A 23,808-nucleotide genomic window follows, 5' to 3' on the forward strand; every position below is an offset into this window, starting at 1 on the left:
GATTTGCTCTCATTGGTTTATTTTTTTGGTTTTTTGTTCTTTTTAAATAGATTTTTACTAAATAAAAGTAGACAATTTAGGTACAATAACTCCAAATTGGTTTGCCAAAATTTTCTGAAAAATCTTGGGAATCATAGCTGTCAGAACAACAGTTTACAATTCCACCAGTTATTCTATTTGCATCTGTCTCGCCAAACTGTTGCATAACCATATTTTTCAAATTCCAAAAAGTCTTCCAGAAAGACAGCCAGATCCTATCTCTTTAACTTCTTTACTGATTTCTAGGGGATAAATACCATATAACCTACATAGAGTTCCATAAAATAATTTATTGAATTCTGTTAATAAATATCATTTGAATCACAAAACAGCTATTTGTAATAAGTTAATGTAGAGTAATGCAAATGTTCTGCCATTTTCACAACAGTTCTCCTTTATTCTTCTGTCTATCCTCTTTCACATATAAGGTCAATAACCTAAGATAAAAAATAAAGCATAATATTAACATTGACTATAAAGTGTATATTGAAAATAAAGCATGGAATAGATAGAGAAGAGTTTACAGCCCTTTTTTTAAAATCACACATGTATCAACCTACGACACCAATATAATCCCTAGGGCTCTGCTATTGTTAGGGTTGATAGAGTGAAAAAGCCATATCATATACATTCTATTATATAATTAAAACACATTCTTTTATATATATAAAGTAATACAGATTATGAGTTTTGATAAAGCCTTTGAAACTGCAACTGATATAGATATCATCAGGGAAGGATGATACAGAAAAATTGCACATGTATAACACATAAAATGAGTTTGCAAGTATTCAAATGGTACTGAGTTTAGTGTGACATTCATTTTCGCTGAACTCGTACACATTTTTGTTTCTGGACCAGCTGAAGCTCGATTCTGGGTAAAGGATTTTTTTGCTGTGTTGAAGACTGATTGATGGTCTTGGGTTGTTTTCTGCTCTTTGGTCGGTTTGTTGTCTCTTTGACACATTCCCCATTTTCATTCTTAATTGTTATTGTACTTAGTACCAAGTATATAATCATAAATTTATTTTATTGAAGAACTTTTATGTTGGTATATTGTGCCATAATATCATGACTAAAAGAAGGGAGCTTAGTTTGTCAAAAAAAATATTTTCTATTGTGCAAGTTTCCAAAAACTTGACATAAGGAGAAGACCCAACATTAGGTGTGTGATGCCAGTATGGGTAGCACTTATGTCTCACATATACTAACAACAACACTTAAACATGGTCAAATGAACCGTGTCCATAAAATTCTATATTATCCAAATAATACTGAATTCCATTGAAGATGAATATGATGGTTTTTTTTCACAAATTGTGACTTGGATGGAGAGTTGTCTTATTGGCACTCATACCACATCTTTGTATATATGTGATGCATTTTCATATTGTGCCTACTTTAGTACATGTCAAATAAGTTTTCACCTAATGTTTGCAGTTCACTATAAAACATTGAAATATGATAATGAAAGAAAGACATGGTGTCCTTGCTAGTTTTGTTTGTTAATGCGTAGCTTCTAGTGATGTTAACCCATCAAGTTATTTATTTAAGTATGAATTGGCAGCAGCTTTCATAAAATTACATAATTTTATAAAATACTAACACTAGGTTCCATCATGGCTGGATCTAGACATCTGTGTACTGTACTACATACAATCTCATCCAATAATACTTGTACAAGGCTGAAAAACTAAATAAATTTAAACTTCTGACATAAATTCCCTGCAGTTCCCCTTTGGTACTAACATGATTTATAACAAACCTTTCTTGTTTGTTCATAAATTTAGAAATTATTATTAAAGAAACTCAGATTCCAATTGCTTCACAGAAAATTTACCTTAGGTCCCTTTGACATATAGCTCATCACATGTTTATATACTTATAATAACTCCTTGGCTTTCAAATGTTTGGCTTTTAGCAGGTCCTGTTGAAGGTAAATCTAGAAAAGTGCTTTAAACAAATAAAATTCATAGTGTTTTTTTAATTTTTTCAAAGTCATTTCATATTTTTGAACAATTCATTCAATTAAACTTAAATTTAGCACGATTTTAACAGCAAGCACAATTGTGATATAATATGATTTTAACTTGACAAAATTGACATAATCACTCCTTGTCCTAGAATCATTCCAGAAAGATGATATCCATTTTTTGTACATGTAATGATCATGTTTTATAAAAAATCCTCAAAACCTTTTACTACAAAATCAACTTCTGATCTATCAATTACCAAACTACCAATAATATAAAATCTTACTTTTCATCAGATACAAATCTCCATAAATATAATTGCAGGTAATGTGTATCTACTTGTATCTGTTGTAAACCATATCGTCCAAATGTTCTTAACCTTACACATTCAAGGAATGTCTGAAATAATAAATAAACACATTAGTTTTAAATGATTTCATATTCTGTATCTCAATATTTGGGAATATTCCTATTTAATCAAAGGAGATGGGGCATTAAGGCCTGGTTTTGGCCCAAGAAAATAAAATGTTTGATAACTTTCTCAAATTGGCACATAATGTTTAGAAATGCATAGGGTCAAGAAATATCAATGAAAAACATTAAGATTTTAATGTGATGACGTCACAATATACGTCATAATATGTACTGTTTTCACAAAAATGATGAAAAATACAGAATTTATGCAGTTTTCTTACTTTAATTCAGTTGTGGAAACATCGTGCGCAGCCAAGAAACAATAAAATAATTTAACAGAAGCTTTATTATAACTATTGACAAAATCTCACTAAATATAAAGTTGTTTCTTGGGTGCGCACATACTTTTTCAATGTAAAATATACTTAAAAATCTGATGAAAAACAATGTAAATCATGACATTTTACAAAATATGCAAATAAAGTCATGATTCGTTGCCATGGTAACTTGTTCAATGTCCAAAATTGTTTTGTTTTTCTGAATACCTTGTACCTTAGATAGTGTACAGTAATTTAAAAATATGTATGATAAATTTTAAATTTGCAGTGATTTTTGGGCCACAAAAGGGCCTTATTGCCCATACTCCTTTGCCTTTTTGTTGAAGAGTATGGATTAGTTTAATTGTTGAATTATTATTTTTTTCTAAATTTTCCCACAAAAACTTTAGTAAAACAGGCATCAACTTACAAAATATTGTTTGATATGATACAGATCAATTACTTATTATCACCATTGATTCACTTATGAATTTTAGACTATATGATCCATTATCAAATCATTTTCATTAAACTTTTTTTTTGTGTTTTAGAAAACTTTTCGCTGAAGTCTTTTGCTGTGTGTCTTTATCAATATAGAAGAGTTATATGTGTGAAGTGCATGCACATCTTATAAAAAATATAAACACTCACTCGAACATGAAAGATGTCATAAATTTTTTGACAATGCGCTTCAAAAGTCTGTTATACAAAACAATCATCATACTTAATTCTACTGTTTTTTAATTACCTTCAAGCTAATCTTTATAATACCAGTGAGAACTGATACCTTAGAGAACTCTACAGCACTAAATATCTCTATCTTCTCAGAGAACAGCTTCTGTATATTACTCATCAAACTATTATCAATACTGGAAAAAGAAGAAAAGCAGCTTAGATATGCATGTAAGAGGAAAATACAATTACAATCTTAACATTTGGAGACTCATAAGATTTTGTATTGTAGTTATGCTATTAATTTTAATACTAAAAGTTACTTTGTGACAGAGAAAGATAACTTCCAACTTTACCCTTGTCCATATAAATCTACATACTCTGAGGTTTATATTCTTTTGATATAACATTACGGTTTTGTTACATGTATATTATTTTCATTTCATATAAATTGTTTTCATTTCTCATAGTCATAAAATGACAGTAAATGGTAAAAAATGCTATAGAGCATAATGATCATTCTGCTCACCAAAGAAGATATTCACTTGGATATGTATTTAAAGTTCAATCTTTAAACTGGTTAATGCTTCTGCTCTTTGTTATTTTATATAATAAAGGTTCTTGAAAGTTTTAATGGCGTAAGTGATAGACATATTAAAATCACTTTAAATTCTTCACAGTAAAAAACTGTTATAAAGTCTAAACTAATATTAAAATATTTTCAGAAAGTAGTTATTCTGATATTCCCTAAAGTAAAGTAATGCTGTATTACAAAATTTCATAATTTTGGTGATTTTCTAGGACAAATAAGCTCAAAATATACTGTATATTAGTTGCTAACTTCTAAGGTAATTTAGTCTCTGATGGAAAGTTGTCTCATTGACAATCACACTGCAACTTCTTATTTTTATATTTCTTCTTTCAACAGAAAGCTGAGATAATAGCTGGAGCATTAAATGTTGTAGTGTATCTTTAAGTATTTAAACATGCATGGACTAGTCACTACAGCACTTAATTTTACACTTTAAAATAAAGCTAGGTCTTTAAAATTATTTTGAAATATCCTCTCATAAAAGAGATGACAGACAACCAAATTAGAGTATGGTAGACTTCCTTTCAATGTTAAGATTTATTCTAGGGATGATTAACTCTAAATATATCCTAGATGGAAGACTTGTTTTTTACCTAGGAGCATAGTTCCACTGTCCCCCTTTCCTCAAGGCAGCTGATCCCATATAACTATGTGGATGTGTCCTTCGACTAGAATCACTGCTTCTTTCTTTCCTAACACCCTCCTCATAAAGCTGTCCAACTTGAGCATCTATAGCTGTTATATCCTCAATGACACGTTTCATAACAGCACGTACATTACGAGGTTCTATTGTATTTAACCAATCTCTGGTTTCTACACTCTTGCGTAACATCTGCAATTATGATTCAAATATATATTTGGTTGAAATTGATGACATATTTGTGTTGACTACAATAAATGCAATCTTTTCTATGAAGATTTAGATTTAAAATTACAAACAACAAAGCACATGTTAATGGTACCCAATTAGGAGCAACAGTTTAAAAAAAACAAATACTTGACTCATTATTAGATATGCTTTGAAACGTTTTTTTTTTTTAATAAAATACCATAACTCTGATAAAATACATCTAAAATTAAAAGGGAGGTTAACCTTTTGAGACCAAACATTGAGTAAGATATTTTATAAATAGCAATTTTGCTTGGTCAACCCATTTGTTTTATATACACTTTTTAAGAAAATTTTGACAAATTTGTTCAAACTGGCGATCAGTAAAGAAGACATAATTTTACCTGTGAAATTGACAACCCTTGAACTTTGACAAAATGATTCAGTAATTTTTGTGCTGCATCTTTAGCATTATTACACAGATCTGTAACCGAGGTAACAGGAAATCTTTCTGTCATCATAAATTGTTCTTCTGTCAGTGTTAGCTGTAAATAAATACTAAAATATTACATAAGTGATAACCACCTTGTTATATTGATAGAAGATTCCCATTTAAGAATAACATTGGCTTAATTTTGGTCATTAATAAAATTGAGAAAGGAAATGGGGAATGTGCCAAAGAGACAACAACCCAACCACAGAGCAGACAACAGCAGAAGGTCACCAACAGGTCTTCAATGCAACGAGAAATTCCCGCACCAGGAGGTGTCCTTCAGCTGGCCCCTAAGTATATTTTAAATGATATTCCAAAATATCCTATTTCAAACTTTTTGCTCAAGTTTAACGACGTTCCAAAATTGGGGAAAATGTCAGGAAAATACCCAAATATCAATAAAGAAAACCTCTAAACTTTCACTAAACTATCATGTTGATAAAATACATAAATTTAAAAAAGAAAATACACAATGTGTTTCAGAAAATTTTTACGTTACCAAATATGATATTGTAGAAGCTTCAAATTCTATGCACAACTTGGACAAAATTAACAACAAGGCTGGTGGAGCTGATCCTTTATCTTTGTCTTCACAAAATTCCTATAAATATTAACCTAGTATGTTACCAGTTATAGATCATAAAAATATACAGCTATACAAATAACAATTTCCATTTTAATCGGTAGTGCTCTTATTGCTATATAATTATGTCACAGCACAGATAAATTTTTTATGTCTTTTTATTTCAGATACTGTTGTTTTTCTATATAAGTCTTATAAGATCCATGAAAATAGTGTCTTTTTTGTAAATAATAGAATAATGGTGGAATGGAAGAACAAAATATATGAATGGATATCACAAAGTATAAATTGTATATCAAACAAAAAGGTTTTAATTGCTATTCTTTATATTAGCAAAAACTTTAAGAACACCAACAAGGACCTTAAAAATTACCTCTGACTGCATAATCACAACATTATACTGAATAAAATGTGACATAACATTATTTTCATATACATGTGTGATACCAAACTATAACAAACTTACAAGACAGGTTGAAGAGACATGATTAAGGAATGCCACAATCAAACCTTCTCGTACACCCTGAACACAAAATGGTCCTCTAAAGTATGGCTTCATGGCAAATGTAATGTCTGAGTCAAGGAATGCCTACAAAAGAAAAATAGTAAAAAGAATGAGTCTATATATATATATATATATATATATATACATATATATTCAGAATCATGAAGCAAAAAAACATTATGCATTTATACTTATCAAATCACTGCCCCATTTGCAGCCCAGAGTTGGTAAAATGTTATGCTCTCTGCGTACCAAAAGGGATTTTGACAACTTTCATGGAAGATATCCCTTCCTCTTATGGTAGTAAAATGTTCCTGCCCTATACCCTGAGTGTCCTGCTTGAAAGAATTATTTAAATGATTTTTGTTGGTATAAAGTTCATTCCTATCATGACTTTGCCTGACATATTTGTCATTATTTTGCAACTGAATGTTTAAGTAAACAATCAAGCAATCATTATGATTTTGTCAAATACTGTAGCCAGTGTAGGTTCCTATACAACAATAACAATTTAACATGTTGGGGCTATCCTGCATTGGCTCTTTGGTCAACCACATCAGTCTTGTGTATTAGTCAGTAAATTTACCTGCAAGTTATTGAGCACAGATTTGATCTGGTCAACCACAGCAGTCTGTGTATTATTTAGTAAATCATTCAGATAACTGTTACTGTCATGTTTTCCTACAGTTCTTGGAGCAGCTAGATTCTGTCTCACATCTGTCATACAATCTGAATTAAAATAGTTCGGAATTAGAAAAAAAGAAATAAGAGATAATATTTAAAATGTTATTTATGTCCCATAATATCATACAAAAATTCAGATGACTTAGTGGTTTTTTATCCTAAATCCGTTGAAAAAAAACAAAACCAGATGCTCCGCAGGGCGTAGCTTTATACGACCGCAGAGGTTGAACCCTGAACGGTTGGGGCAAGTATGGACACAACATTCAAGCTGGATTCAGCTCTAAATTTGGATTGTGATTAAATAGTTGACACAGCATAGGTTTCTGACACAGAATGAATGTGTTCTAATGAACTTAAAATTTTTGTTTTCTCTTAGAGCAATTCACTATGCTGTTACTATGCTGAATATTAATCCTCTCAAAACAAGAATGTGTCCTCAGTACACGAATGCCCTACTCGCACTATCATTTTCCATGTTCAGTGGACCGTGAAATTGGGGTAAAAACTCTAATTTGGCATTAAAATTAGAAAGATCATATCATAGGGGACATGTGTACTAAGTTTGAAGTCGATTGGACTTAAACTTCATCAAAAACTACCTTGACCAAAAACTTTAACCTGAAGCGGGACAGACGGACGAACGGATGGACGAACGAACGAACGGACAGACGGACGGACGGACAGACCAGAAAACATAATGCCCCTCTACTATCGTAGGTGGGGCATAAAAATGTTTGAAGAAATTTTCTTTTTTATTTATGAAATTTCAAATGAGAAAAATTGAACCCAATTTTTTTAATCACATCCCCCTTTCCCTTATTCCAAAACTAATCTCAATTAAAATTTCTAATGGAGTTTGCAACAATAACTACTCATTTAAATACATCATAAAATATTAAGATGTAAAAAAAACTGCTTGTTATCACTGAATGTTATTTATTATAATTTATCAGTTGGTAGTAAAAAGTGAATATACATTGTATATTGTATATAACAAAGATTTAAGTTGATTCTGGACAAAGAAAGATAACTCCAATTAAAAAAAAATCTTGCTATTGCACAATATTTTGCAATTAGATATTTCTTGCTTACTATTCTGGACAAAGAAAGATAACTCTAATTAAAAAAAAATTTGCTATTTCACAATATTGTGCAATTAGATATTTCTTGCCATTGCGCAATACTGTGCAATTGAAAAGACTTGCTATTGCACAATACTTAATATAATAATTTTAGATCCTGATTTGGACCAACTTGAAAACTGGGCCCATAATAAAAAATCTAAGTACATTTTTGGATTCAGCATATCAAAGAACCCCAAGATTTCAATTTTTGTTGAAATCAGACTAAATTTAATTTTGGACCCTTTGGACTTTAGTGTAGACCAATTTGAAAACAGGACCAAAAATGAAGAATCTACATACACAGTTAGATTTGGTATATCAAAGAACCCCATTTATTCAATTTTTGATGAAATCAAACAAAGTTTAATTTTAGACCCCGATTTGGACCAACTTGAAAACTGGGCCAATAATCAAGAATCTAAGTACATTTTTAGATTCAGCATATCAAAGAACCTAACTGATTCATTTTTTGTCAAAATCAAACTAAGTTTAATTTTGGACCCTTTGGACCTTAATGTAGACCAATTTGAAAACGGGACCAAAAGTTAAGAATCTACATACACAGTCATGACAGTTAGATTCGGCATATCAAAGAACCCCAATTATTCAATTTTGATGAAATCAAACAAAGTTTAATTTTGGACCCCTTGGGCCCCTTATTCTGTTGGGACCAAAACTCCCAAAATCAATACCAACCTTCCTTTTATGGTCATAAACCTTGTGTTTAAATTTCATAGATTTCTATTTACTTATACTAACGTTATGGTGCGAAAACCAAGAAAAATGCTTATTTGGGTCCCTTTTTGGCCCCTAATTCCTAAACTGTTGGGACCTAAACTCCCAAAATCAATACCAACCTTCCTTTTGTAGTCATTAACATTGTGTTTAAATTTCATTGATTTCTATTTACTTAAACTAAAGTTATTGTGCGAAAACCAAGAATAATGCTTATTTGGGCCCTTTTTTGGCCCCTAATTCCTAAACTGTTGAAACCTAAACTCCCAAAATCAATCCCAACCGTTCTTTTGTGGTCATAAACCTTGTGTCAAAATTTCATAGATTTCTATTAACTTAAACTAAAGTTATAGTGCGAAAACCAAGAAAATGCTTATTTGGGCCCTTTTTGGCCCCTAATTCCTAAAATGTTGGGACCAAAACTCCCAAAATCAATACCAACCTTCCTTCTGTGGTCATAAACCTTGTGTTAAAATTTCATAGATTTCCATTCACTTTTACTAAAGTTAGAGTGCGAAAACTAAAAGTATTCGGACGCCGGACGACGACGACGACGACGACGACGACGCCGACGCCAACGTGATAGCAATATACGACGAAAAATTTTTCAAATTTTGCGGTCGTATAAAAACTCAATATTTTTCAACAACAAAAGGTATAACTTTTGATTGGCAAATCATGAACTTTACAAATCTGTAAGTAAATGTGAAAATACAATGAAAGGATTGACATAGGAATGCTTTAGATCCTTGTACATTCAATGTGGGGTATAACAGTACCAAAAGAAAAAAAGAAATGGTGACAAAGACTTCACAACATGTCATTGCTCTTGCAACCTTTTACCTGAAAAGTGTTGTTTTAAACTTTGGAGATAATGGTAAACTCTGTCTTTAGCTGCTTTAGAAACTATATCTGTACCCGCTCTGCAAAAAATAAAATAATAATAATGACAATAGTGTTAATGTTCAATTAAATTGCTTTTGACCTTCTTTAGCTATATTTTCATTCCTGAAAAATATGTGCAATTTCAATTCTCATAACATTTAGTGTTTAGTAAAACATGTTTTCTTAAATTTAAGAGTTTCACATTATGTATCCAAATAGCTGCAAAAGTAAACATGATGTGAACTTCTGTTAGTAAATAAAATTTATAATTCCTCATGTGTACCTTGAAAAGTCAGTGTCTGGTAAGAGTTTATTCATGGCCTGCAGTCTCCTGTGAAATCTGTCCAAAGATCTGACAAGTATGGTATTATCACCTGTTTCTCTCTACAAAAACATTATTTTCTTTCAATTAGAATGAGAAAAGAATTATTCTTAATTTAACATAAATTTAGCAATACATTACAAAATTTATCAATATTTCAAGATAGGTGCCTTCCAAAACTTAATTCATTTCAATCTCAGTAACAATCTCGAATCAGGAATACCAAAACTATTGAAATTAACTGTGGTGTCAATTTACTATCAGAATATGTTTAATCAAAACCTTTTTTTTTTATCTGTTTATATCTGTAAACTTTTCTTTCAATTACATGAGATAAGAAAGTTTACATCTTTCTTTTTATATCTTGTATCAAAAGCTTAATACAATTTTTTTACCCATGTTTTTAAGTTCTCCAAGATCTGCTATAAAACAGAGGTCTGTATTTCACACCATCATTCACTCATTTATCACAAAATAAAACATTGCTGCAGTTACTGACAATCATTTTAAAAACATGAACAAAAAATTATTCTTACCTCTAACCTAACTCTTCTTTGCACATAATCAAAATATTTTTCCATTAACTCATTAACAAAAAAGACTAATTTCTTCAGAGCAATTGCATCCATATTTTCACTGAAATTCAATAAACATATTTTAGTAATGGAGAATGGTTAAATCTGTTGTAGATATTGAACTCAGGTATATAAAATCTGTGGATTTTTACATCATAATTCAACTAACCCCGTAGTCGTGCAGATTATGCAGTAGTAGAAGCAAGAAATAAAAGAAAGAGTAATTTCCAACTGTTTTTAGTGTATATCAATAAACTTTTTCTTGAAAAAGAAGATTTTTTTCAAGTTTTTCAAGTTTTTAACTATTTTAATTATTTTCCTAAGTCAATATATACTATTCTGCAATTTAAAAAAAAGTCATACATTTATTGATCAATACATAATGGTTCAGCGTTTTTAAAGGTTTTGTGCTTCACACAGCTGCTGGTGTTTTCTTTTAGCTAAAATTCCTTCAAATATTAAAGAACTGAATAAATTAAAGAGTATTTATAAAAATACATGATTACTATTTTGTAAAACATGTACCTACTGATTACTGAAAATTAGATAATCCTCAGGAAATAAGGTTGTGATTTACACCACATATTAATTTACTTTGTACTTTCTCCATTTCCAATTAATGACAAAAGCAAGTTTGCATTTTTTTTTCTTATTTTGGATCATTTGCAAGTTAGTCTCTGGTGGAGAGTTGTCTCATTAGCAATCACACCACATCTTCTTATTATTATATCTAATGGATGTTTATACAACTTACTCTTCTTGTGGTTTAGACAGGAACATGTCATTATATGATGCTATAACTAAACATATGTTACTAAGGAAACCATTACATCCAGTATCTACAAACTCTAACACATCCTGAAATTAAATATATTTTCTAAAATTACCATGTAATCAATAATGTGTTGATCTTTCTATGATTTTTTTTTTTTAATTTTTGCAAGAGTGGAAAAATATAATTTTTGAAAAAAATAAAATTTATTGATTCTGTCAATATAACATGCCCGTCTGCTGTTTCAGAATTTAATGCATTCTGGGTAATATTTTCAAAAGCGTACACTATAAAAAGTTCAATTAAACAATTACAACCACATTACCTGACGTTATTGTCAATTTGGTGTACAACAATGAGATTACCCATAGTCCTTTAGATTCTGAAAATACGATTTGGTGGGGTTCTGCTGTTATCTGCTCTTTGGTCTGGTTGTTGTCTCTTTGACATATTCCCCATTTCCATTCACAATTTTATTTCAAAGAAATTTTAAAGAAAGTGAAATTTATATATATAAAAAAAAAAATAGCATCAACTTTTATACAATACATTTCTTTAAAGGTTAAATCTCTAACATTCAAAATTTAACTGAATAAACATTTTCATATATCATAAATATCTCCGAATTTAAATTTGCAAAAGTTATAGCCCCTTAAAAGCATCCTTAAACCAAGTTATACAAATCAAACAGTTGAAATAAATAAATTTATATGAGAGCACTGCTCTTGTTTCCTTATCTAAATTATTGAATTACTCGTATGTTTTGTATTAATTTATTTTTGTAGCTAAACATAATTAATTCTTTAATAACATATATTTACGCTAAAATAAATGAAATAGGCTGTTGTAAGCTACTTTTTCCCTACCAGTCTATTTCTTAGATATTTTTATGAATTAATTTAGAGAAACATATGTATTACCATAGGGGTAGCCAGGTAAGCTTGGGCAGCTGTTTCTCCTTCAGACTTGATCTCTTCTCCACTTTGTAACCTTATCTGTCTGTCTAACAATTGTAAATCTTCATCTATCTTCTGTCGTGCACTGAATTTATAATATAAGGTTAATACAATATACATGTTTGACATTTCCAAATCAAAGGATGAGGTATGATTTGAGTATTTATTTTGACAATAAAATTGCAAAAATAGTAGATTTATTCAAAACAATGTTAATTTTATTAATAATTGGTTACTGCCGTCTGACATATCCTTAGAAATAGTTCATTTTTCAAAGTTGCAAATATTCTATGAAACTGGAAAAACAAATTATCATTGATCAATAACTTACTGTGATAAAAATTCTTCACATAATTTTTCCGCTGGTTCATTAAGCTGTAGTAATAGATCTACACATTGTGCCAGGTCCTTTGCTGAGGACTGTAAGGATAATAAACAGCAACTTTATCGGATAAAAGGGCATCAAATACAAATACAATTTCTTCAAAATATCAAAAAGAGAGTTTTGCATTAATTACTTGCATTCTGATATATTACTTTTTACTAGATTAATACTGCAAAACTATAACAGTATTATTATTTTAAACTATCTTTTTTTCTTATACTATGTGACAGAGATTAAGTATTTGCATACCAGGTGTACAAATGTCAGCCCACCATAATTAAAATTGTCTGTAATCTTTGGAATGGATAAATAGCCTATAGATGCATAGGACATAGTTATAAAATATCTGTGAAATTTTATTTACCTCCTTATCTTTAAACTGTTCTCTCAGATGATCACAAAGTTGATGAATAATCTTATTACAATCCTCATTTATTCCTTGAAAACTGGCCATATGCTGATACTGGTGTAAGATTCTCTTTGCTTTAGTATAATATCTACGGTAAGAACCAGTTTGTTAATGTAAGGACATCTATCCACCAAATGAATTTAATATTGTTGATATAGATGTATATGTCTATTTTGTTTCTCTCATAATATTTTTTTTCATTATTGTAATGATTTTTAAATGTAACTTGTAACTAAATGAACCCTTCAGAACATGTCATGGAACACAAATTAACAAATGTAAATACTGATTTTTATCAACTTTCTTCTTTTTGATATTGTTGTAAGTATGTAACTAGGTATTTTCTACCCTAAAAAAACTTGGTCTCCTTGGCAATCATACCACATTTTATTATTTTATTATTACAGGATGTCAGAAACAGGGTTCAAACTTTTTTGTGTGACATAGAACACTAACCTGACTGCTGCACTATAAGCTTTCATTTCTATGCATTTGTTTAATCTTGCTGGGAGCTCAAAAAGGAACTGTAGCTATAATAGTAAAATGCAGAAAATTAGGAAAGACAAAATTTTCAACTGACATTCTGTTATATTTTTAATTACATTCCAGTACTGAATCATAATGGTGTTTGGTTCACTCAAAACAAATTTTACTCATCATTCATATTAAGTGCACTTAATATTATTCTGTTCAAGTCACTTGCAAAATGCTTAAGTTGAATGAATCAGCTTGCTACAGAGTAATTGCTGAGATTTGGAGTGATCAATGCATTTGTAACTGTTGAATTTTCAACCCTATATCATCTTATACATATTCAATTTATATGGTTTCCGCTTTAATAAAGAAGCTTAAGTGTCATGCATATCTTCTGATTGCATACCAGTATAATATTCCCATCTTTTCTCAACTGTTTATGTAACCTTACTTATAATACATGTACATAATAAAAAACAACGGGTGTATGTCATCATGATTTAAATTAACTGGATGTACTGTGAGCTTTTGCTTACTAATCATATCATAAATCATGCTCACACGAAGCTTGATGCCAAATTCAGGAATCTCTAATTTGTAGTTCCTGAGCAAAATAAGACAAAATTTCATGGGGTGGACAACAGAGGTAAAATGACAAAATTTTAATGTTAATATACGTGTACACTAATGCAGCTTTCATAAGGAAATTTAAGTTAATACCTTTTTAAGAAGAGCATGTACACCTGACAACTTTGTTATATGCTGTCTCCTGTCTTGTAAAGTGTTGCTTATAGTTCCACTGAATTCTGTGATGGTTGCCATGTTACTTGCTAAATGATCCATTTCATCTTCCATCTTTTTAAAGTCATTTTTCATCTATAACATATATAACAATCTAGAATGAAATCGAACTTTAATTGAATGCATCATTAGCCTATATTACAACATTTCCATTGGTTATTCTTAATGTCAATGATGACTTGCAAAGGTTAAGATGATGAACATAATTAAGTCCTTGGTTACAAACATATTTTTTCTGATAATATACAAAACACTAACTTTCACCTAAAAATGTTCATTTTGTCAATTATATTACATTCTGAAGCATAAAAACTGTTGTATGTTAAAGTGTGAAGCTGGAACAGGACATTCATATAGGATATAAAAGACTAGATCAACAATTCAGTTTTTTTTTTATTTTACACAAAGGAATAGTTGACCATACATGTCATAAAGAAATAGGTTAAACAACTCATGAAAATATGATATCGCTTGTTACTTTCTCTTGAATGTATCATTTAATTTATAAAGTATTGAATAAACTCATTACAGGCTCATTTACTTTTAAATTGAAATCAAATAACTTTCAGAGTTGATCAAGCTTGATTTCCCCAAAATTTGTACATCTGATAACCTTAAAGTATGATGATAAATGAACATGTATCAAGCAATATCTAATTCACACTCATTATCATCATTATGAAATCTTTAATAATGTGATTTCAAAATTTTTACAAAGGAAAATCACTTCTCAAACAATGTATATAAGTTTTTATAATTGCAAACCTGATGCTGTCACATTTTTTGCATAAATAAAATCTTTGCAATAATTTCTCAATTTACAGTAACTGATCATCATGATCATGATAGCATTCTCAAATACATATTGAATTATGTATCTTATTAACATATAAATAAATTTGGTGTATTTACTGTCTTCTTGTTGGCTAAAATTATTAGTTTTATTTTCAATGTTGTCAATTTTTATGGCGACACGCCCACTCTGACGTTGTGTATTGATACGCCAACATGTGTGTACGTTGTTATTGGTAATACAGATAATATAAAAAGTACTTTTAGCTTCATTTTTGATAGAAATTTATTTATAATGAATGGCAATAATTTATTTTGAAATCATTGAACCATAAAATTAATTTTTGACTCTTCACATTTTACATAATCCGCTTAGCGGAGTGTTCAATGTGAAGAGTCAAAAATTAATTTTATGGTTCAATAAATTCAAAATAAATAATGGCCATTCATTAAGTATATGATCATTAAGAATCCTCTCAAATGAGTTGCCTACCTTTCTAATAGTATCTGTAGCACTAATAAACTTGTTGTAATTTTCGTAGACTAAGGTTTGCATGTCACTATCTAAAGCACGAATCTGTGTCACCATCTTTGTCTCTTCATCCATTAATTCTGTCAGAGATCTTTGCTTAATTAAGTTGGAAAGGTAAGTATCAGCTTCAAAATGTGCACCATTAATGTCACATGGATCAAGCGTTGCCCCTCCTGACTTTTCAATCCCATAATACATTTTGAGCATACCATGCCTTTTTCTCTTACTTCCTTCAGTTTCTCCATCATCTACTGTAAACAGAAAAGTATTTCTTCATGATCAAAGACAGAAAATAAATAAATTGCACTTATCTTCATCATTTGAACTGTAGTGGAAAAGTGTCTGATTGGGAATCATACCATATCTTCTAGTTTTTAAATGAATGGAAAGAAATTTAAAAAATATGCTGCAGTCCACTGAAGGAAATATACTCATTGCATGTATTGGATATGATCATAATGAATAAAAGAAGATACACTGTAGCAGTGCAATGAGACAGCAATCCTAAGATAAGAATTACTACAATACACCTAGCATGCCTAGAGGCTAAATAAAGCCTGCCACAATAAACAGTTGCATAAACAAAATGTCAAGCTTTAAGTTGTCTGGAGTCTACACAATATATGAATGAATACAAAAATATTATCAAAGATCAGCCTTCCACACCAGATTCTCAAATAAAAAAACAATTTTTTTTTCTGCTAGAAATAGAATAGGACAGTATACCAGTGGAGTGTAGGGCACATTTTGGTTCATACATTCAACAAATAACAAAAGATATATAACAAAATGACTAGCTCACAATATGGCTTTTATTATATCTTTATTTACCCAAAAAAATGTATATATTAGGAATTGCATGGTGAAGACCAACGGTATAATCTACATTGATCTACAAAAAAAATAGAAACTCTTAAGAACCACATCATTAAACGACAACTATTGAACAACAGCTTCCGCACTTCGGATAGGTGCAAACAAGTGCAGCAGGTTTAAACATTTTAACGGGTGCCAACCTTCACCCTAACCTGAAATAAAAGTGCACAACATACATGTAGAACATGTAGAAAGACACACTATAAACATTATAAATATAATTTGAAATGGCTGAACTCAATCAAAATAACTTAAAGAAACCATAATGAACTGGGTTTTTTTCCAGATTCTTATTTGCTTATATCTTTTAGTTAAACTGTAATGATTGAGATAAGAGACAGTGTTGGTTTGGGAAACAAAAACAAAAACCCAGCCTACCAAAAGTCATTTTTTTAAAGGTTCGATATCAGTTATGACAATATAAGTTCAGAGATATTCTAAGCAAATTGAGTAATTCATGTAAAGTATTTTATATGTAATGTATGTGTGTATATAGGATAATTTTTGATTTTCACACCTTCCTGCTGACTTGACATTTTGCCGCTTAAGTGATTTAGAAAAAGAAAATAAGTATATCGATCCCGGAAATTTATTTTAAACTATCTCTTTATTTATTCAAGATTATTTCATAAATAAAACTATCTTATTAATTTGCCTTTATAAGTTAAAACTGTTGTCATAGTGATAGAAAAAGGCTTACAAAATGATAGTTGACATCTATTTTGGTATGATGTAAGCGGTCTTAAAATAAATTATGACCAATGCAAGATGTGACAGCTGAGGTGGTTGATCAATGATTATCAACACTAAACATTTTACGAATAGATTGCATCTATAGGTCAGTGTAGTTTATTTTGCAACATTTCTTCTGCACCAGTCCACAACAAACAATTTACAGAATGCTCACTTGTCAGACACTCAGACAGTGCAGTCATGATCAGCTATCAGACATACACTTGTGTATCTTATTTTTCTTTAATTTCCAATCTTTAAAGTCTAGAATTTGTATTACATGTGTTGCCTTCCTATATTTGAAAACAAAATATGTCGAACAAATCCATTTAGACCAATTAATTTAAAAGTTTAGTAAATTCTGTATTTTCATCCCCGCCCGCCCCTCTGAAATTGTCCTGCCCATTTTTTGGGGGTACTTGATTGTAAAAAAATTCTGGATTTTGTTTGTTTCCTATACTGGTAACAGTGTTGATAATTTTGTTACATTCTAAATTTCGTGATTTTGTACATGTTGTAATAAGCTTAAGGCATTTAGATGTTTCACATTTAAGTTTCATACGAAAAAAAGGAAGATGTGGAATGATTGCCAATGAGACAACTTCCCACAAGAGACCAAAATGACACAGAAATTAACAACTATAGGTCACTGTACGGCTTTTAACAAGGAGCAAAGCTCATACCGCATAGTCAGCTATGAATGCCCCGAAATGACAATGTATAACAATTCAAAGGAGAAAACTAATTGCCTTTAATTATGTACAAAAAAAAAAGTAAAAGAAAAATGTAACACATAAACAAACGACAACCACTGAATTACAGGCTACTGATTTGGGACAGGCACATACATCCATAACATTACTTTATGTTGGTGGGTGGGTCACTGGGGAGGAGGGGGTAAATGATTATTCCGCATGTGTAAGGATATTTGGCAGTACCAAACAGCTATTTGGAGAAAAAAATTGTGCAATGATTTGCCTGAACATGTAAGTAAAGGTTTTGGTTGTAAAAGATGACCCTGTCCCTAGAATTTGAAAGTGTTGCCCCCTCATGAATCAAAATGATGCCAGTATTTTTCTTTTGGCTTCATACTTCAAGATTTATGTAAAAATAATATGTGACAGATGCTGCATTAACCTTACGGACACAAAATATTTGGGTCTAGACAGTAAAAATTCCTTGCACTACATGTCACAATAGATTTAAAAAAAATAAAGACATTGAAACAAAAGACGATAAGAAGGTGATTGTTTTATTTATCGTCATACTTTTTGGTTATCAGATGTTCAAATTTGGGGGAAATCATATGTTTTATGTAAAATCCAGAAAAATTTACCACTGTAATACTTCTATCAGTCACCAATTGTTGAAGATCTTTCAGTAGAGTAATAGACCTAAATCAGCCCTTCTGACATCTATGCTTCCATCAGGATAAAGTCTCATCCTTTATTTATAACACAGTTATTGTATTGCTTGTTTAAAGAATACAATCATGACAATTTCAATAGATTTTAAGGTTACAAAAATTACCATATATTGAAAACAAATATTAACATGAATTTTCAATGAATTCAGCTTCAATTAGTTTGCAAATTTTATTAATTTATTATTATTTTGCGTGTTATAATGTTTTGAATGATGAACATGTACTCAGTATTTATATTTCATGTACATGTATTTATTGAGACATTATGATTAATAGGAAACATGGCAGATGAAAAACCTATTAAGGTTGGAACTAGAGTGGAAGTAGTAGGGAAGGGAGTTACTGGTAAAGTTGCTTATATTGGTTCTACTTTGTTTTCCAGTGGTAAGTTTATTATGAACATATTTTACACAAATAATCACCAAAAAATCATGTTTTTACTTGTACATAAATGTAGTAATTTTGTTACATTGAAATAAGATGATGTGTTACAAGTGCCAATGAGAAAACTCTCCATCCAAGTCACAATGTGTAAAAAGTAAACAATGATAAAATTGCTGCTATATAAAAGATATACTGCATAGATTTCACAGAATTGTAAGTGATCTTGCATTGTGTTGATTTTCTGAACTAAGAAACTGTTCTCCCAGGTTAGGGGACTTTGAGCACTCACCAGCATGATTAACCCTGCCACATTCTTATTGTGAAGTTGAAGTTAGGAGCCAAGCTGTATTCCAGTGGTTGTCATGATTGCTGTTTACCATATAAGTTTTCATTTTAAAGTAATTTCTCTTTAAGCAAGTTTAATATTAAAATGTGCAAATATGTATGTAAGGACAGCTTTCTGTATTAGGGAAATGGGTTTATAAATTTGTGATTGTTTTATAACGTAATACATTTTTGTCGAGCCTGCAACTTTTGTTGCAGAAAGCTCGACATAGGGATAGTGATCCGGCGGCGGCTACGGCGGCTACGGCGGCGGCGTTAGCTAACTTCTTAAAAGCTTTATATTTTAGAAGGTGGAAGACCTGGATGCTTCATACTTTGTATATAGATGCCTCATGTTACGAAGTTTCCGTCAGTCACATGTCCAATGTCCTTGACCTCATTTTCATGGTTCAGTGACCACTTGAAAAAAAAGTTCAAATTTTTTGTAATGTTGAATTCTCTCTTATTATAAGTAATACAATAACTATATTTGATATGTGTGTACCTTGCAAGGTTCTTATGTCTGTCAGACAGTTTTCACTTGACCTCGACCTCATTTCATGGATCAGTGAACAAGGTTAAGTTTTGGTGGTCAAGTCCATATCTCAGATACTATAAGCAATAGGGCTAGTATATTCGGTGTATGGAAGGACTGTAAGGTGTACATGTCCAACTGGCAGGTGTCATCTGACCTTGACCTCATTTTCATGGTTCAGTGGTTATAGTTAAGTTTTTGTGTTTTGGTCTGTTGTTCTCATACTATATGCAATAGGTCTACTATATTTGTTGTATGGAATGATTGTAAGGTGTACATGTGTAGCGGGCAGATGTCATGTGACCTTGACCTCATTTTCATGGTTCAGTGGTCAAAGTTAAGTTTTTGAGTTTTGGTCTTTTTATCTAATACTATATGCCATAGGTCAACTATATTTGGTGTATGGAAATATTTAATAATCTTTATGTCAGTCGCGCAGGTTTTATTTGACCGTGACCTCATTTTCACGGTTCATTGCACAGTGTTAAGTTTTTGTGTTTTGGTCTATTTTTCTTAAACTATAAGTAATAGGTCAACTAAATATGTTGTATAGAAGGATTGTTAGCTGTACATGTTTGCCTGGCATGGTTCATCTGACCTTGACCTCATTTTCAAGGTTCATTGGTCTTTGTTTAGTTATCTTGGTTAATGTTAAGTTTATGGTACAGTTGTTATAAAGCTTAGCTTTTTACTTAGGACTATCAACATAATATCAATGATTAGTATAGAAGGCGAGACATTTCAGCGTGTGCACTCTTGTTATCTTAGGGAAGAAGATTTATGTTATTTGTGTAGTGTTTTCAAAGTCTTTATGTTTATGTTAGGGAAATGGATTGGTGTTATTTGTGATGGGGCCAAAGGTAAAAACAATGGTACAGTACAAGGCAAGACTTATTTTACCTGTGAAGATAACCATGGAATATTTGTGAGACAGTCACAGGTAAAAATTTATAATATAGCATTTTAAAGGAAAATATATGAATTCAAGAGTGTAAAGTTTGAACTATTTATAAAGGAAAAATACTTATAAACTGAAGAGGAAAAAAAACGATAAATTGATAAGCTGTATACTTTTCCCTTCATCCACTGTGTTATATCATGGAACTTTATTTTTAATGGTATATTTTTCCTAGCGAGTTACACTTAACACACATAAGCTTACATTTTTTGGGACAATATATATATATGCTGCACATGGAATATATTTGTATTTTTAATTTTATGAAATGAATTCCAATTTTGTAAGAACTTGTTGTGGCTTATACATGTATAACACCATCTTTTTTAAGGCAAGAAATGACTGTTTCAAATTAAGTTTAATATTAAGATTTTGCACTGTAGTTACGACGTCAGGTTTGTAATTCTTAAATAATATTGCAAGGCATCATAGCTATCATTTCCATTGCTGTATGAAAATGATCAAATTTTGTTATTGAAAAGCTTTTCAGTGCTTACTGCTAATTCAGTTTAGATTTTTTATGAAAAAAAACAGTAAGTTTAATAATATAAGGAAATAACTAAAAATTATTGATATAAATCTTCTATTATTCAGTCCTTCAAGTATCTCATGTGTTTTCATTATAAATTAATATGTATTCTAAATGGTAAAAATTGAAAAAGAAAATAATAAGAGTATTTATAATATATGGTAACTTGTTTCTTCTACATTTATATATATATTTATTATTTGTGTCTGACATTTTGCTGGCTCCCAAGTATTTTGTTATTTTCTTTTCAAAAGGACATGTACATATTGCAACATATATTTGTTGTTTATATATTCCTATACTACTTATACTTGATTCATTCAATTGCATCTTTTTTTCCCTTGGATACTGAAAAAGATGTTAAAATATTTGAATATTATAACCAAAAAAAATTCACTAAGACTTTTGGACTGGCAATTCTATGATTCTATGTAAGTTTTCCGCAGAAATAATGTGTTTTCCTCTCCCTGCATTGTCATAAAGCTTTCTAAAACTTCCTCAGTCTTCTTTAAATGGTTTGCCTTCTGATAAGTTCTTCGATTTTTTATTTGCTTTGAATTTTAATGAAGCTTTTTTAGGTTAGAATTTTTAGCTCACTTGTCCTTTTGCTTTTGCCATCACTTGGAGTCATTGTCGTCCTTGAACTGTCCTTGTATGGACATGTTAAATGCTGAATTACTTAATACCTCAAGGTGGGGTATAATAAGCTTTGCATGAATGATGTATTGAAAGACAATTATAGAATATTTTCATAATGTCATGATACGAAAAGCATAGCCATTTGAGTCAATTTTTAATAATCATCTCTGTTGTAAGCCATTTCAAGATCAATTTTCAAAATATATTTGAACTAAACAAGGATTGATAACTTTGAGATCCTCCTCAAGACTTGCTGCTGTTGTTTTATTTTTTCAACAAAAGTAACTTAAGTGTTAGATTCAGGCATCTCAGAGTTTCTAGTAGATTTGTTATTATTTCAAGCTAGAGGTCAATAGGTTGGTGACTGTATTACATTCATGAAAATTGATCTCAATAGGTAAACCAGAGAATGTGTATAACAAGAGGTTTGGGAGACCCCAAAACCAGATTAAAACACATATCTGTAAATCCAGTATTAGTTCTAGTTATCTCTGACCTTTAAGAAAATCTGTTGATTTGAAATTGGAGATTTGATGATTTGAACAATTTTTATCAATTTTATGTGCTCTCTATTCAAATGTTCGCCTATTTTTGAAAGAATTTATTCAGTAATATTACTGATAATAAAAGAGATTAATGCATTATTTTATAAGTTAAAGTTAAATAAACTTAAGAAGTATTCAAAATTTAACCAAAATCATTTACTGTAAATTGACCTTGATAACAGCAAACATCAATAACAACCAGAATTTAATGTAGGCATACAAATCATTCATAAAGAGCAGTATAAACTCTCTCCATAAATACAAAATTCAATATTAAAGTCTGATATGGTAAATATTTTAGATTGTTAATCATATTTTACAAATAGTATTTTGAATATTACAGATTGTATCAATTGATGATGATACTAGTAAGTCTCCAGCACCTGAACCTCATCAGACTCCAGCAAAGCCTGCGGCAACGGGAATACCCAAGTCAGCACGCAAATCTGGTCTACGTCCACCAAGTTATGCTGGCAAAAGTAAGAAATCAAATACAAATTAGTTAAATTGGATTAAAAAAGGAAGAATAGAATAAGTTATTCAAGAATTCATTTAAAGAAAAATATTCAACTAGTGACAGAACAAATTATTATGTCAGGAATGTGTTTAGCACCTGAATTGAGTGAATTTATCATCAATGTTGATCAGTCACAAATAATTTTCTTTAGATAATATATTTTCAAAATTAAAATTAGTTGATTCAATGTAGTTAAAACTGTTGAAGTTATAATACAGGTAATGAAATTAACTAATTACTATGGAAAATTTATTTATGCTTGGGCTTAAATTAAAATATTGTTTTTTTGCAGTTTACCGACCGACCCTTGAAAATTCTCCTGACTGTGAAAATTTTATTGCTTTAAATTTGAAGAAATTTTATTTAATACTTCTATTGACGCAATCCGGAACTTTGTGTCCTTTCCGGAAATGATTTAAAGTCTGGGTCAATTACGCATTTCAAGTTCGGTTTTTCTTAGCTTCCCGTCAAGCGTTCATG

At 30.4% G+C, this 23,808-nt stretch overlaps 2 protein-coding genes across 9 annotated transcripts in view; one reads left to right on the forward strand and one right to left on the reverse strand.

The window, feature by feature from the left end:
* Positions 1-309: 309 nt before the first annotated feature.
* LOC139520367 (vacuolar protein sorting-associated protein 51 homolog) lies at positions 310-17,307 on the reverse strand. 2 transcript variants are annotated; one of them, XM_071312947.1, is made up of 20 exons: positions 17,257-17,307; positions 15,825-16,114; positions 14,459-14,614; positions 13,721-13,794; positions 13,220-13,352; positions 12,802-12,890; positions 12,435-12,555; positions 11,497-11,600; positions 10,704-10,803; positions 10,129-10,229; positions 9,804-9,883; positions 7,004-7,146; positions 6,379-6,501; positions 5,829-5,930; positions 5,241-5,381; positions 4,601-4,839; positions 3,492-3,612; positions 2,299-2,411; positions 1,646-1,724; positions 310-476 (listed from the first exon to the last, which is right to left on the reverse strand). In XM_071312947.1, the coding sequence occupies exons 1-20, from the start codon at positions 17,273-17,275 to the stop codon at positions 447-449; spliced, it is 2,358 nt and encodes a 785-aa protein (XP_071169048.1). In that variant the 5' UTR covers positions 17,276-17,307; the 3' UTR covers positions 310-446. The 2 variants fall into 2 exon arrangements, with proteins under 2 accessions (XP_071169048.1, XP_071169049.1); XM_071312948.1 differs by having other exon boundaries at positions 15,825-16,111; positions 17,257-17,283.
* Positions 17,308-17,466: 159 nt separating this feature from the next.
* The window catches only part of LOC139520368 (dynactin subunit 1-like), a 60,124-nt gene continuing 53,782 nt past the window's right edge, over positions 17,467-23,808 (forward strand). For 4 of the 7 annotated variants that reach the window (XM_071312953.1, XM_071312952.1, XM_071312954.1 and 1 more), the window contains exons 1-4: positions 17,467-17,577; positions 19,174-19,281; positions 20,965-21,080; positions 23,155-23,290. In XM_071312953.1, coding sequence (XP_071169054.1) covers positions 19,179-19,281; positions 20,965-21,080; positions 23,155-23,290 — 355 coding nt within the window. In that variant the 5' untranslated portion in view covers positions 17,467-17,577; positions 19,174-19,178. The remainder of the gene's footprint in view (positions 17,578-19,173; positions 19,282-20,964; positions 21,081-23,154; positions 23,291-23,808) is intronic. The other 3 variants (XM_071312949.1, XM_071312951.1, XM_071312950.1) reach the window with 2 other exon arrangements.

The sequence above is a fragment of the Mytilus edulis genome, chromosome 4 (genome assembly GCF_963676685.1).
Source record: "Mytilus edulis chromosome 4, xbMytEdul2.2, whole genome shotgun sequence".
Lineage (NCBI taxonomy): Eukaryota > Metazoa > Mollusca > Bivalvia > Mytilida > Mytilidae > Mytilus > Mytilus edulis.

Excerpts from the sequence above, each read along its gene's own strand:
- LOC139520367 (XM_071312947.1), bottom strand. Across the intron at positions 5,382-5,828 it reads CTTCTACAATATCATATTTG|CTAACACTGACAGAAGAACA; the intron begins GTAACGTAAAAA and ends ATTTATTTACAG. Across the intron at positions 3,613-4,600 it reads CAGTGGAACTATGCTCCTAG|TATTGATAATAGTTTGATGA; the intron begins GTAAAAAACAAG and ends TTCTTTTTCCAG.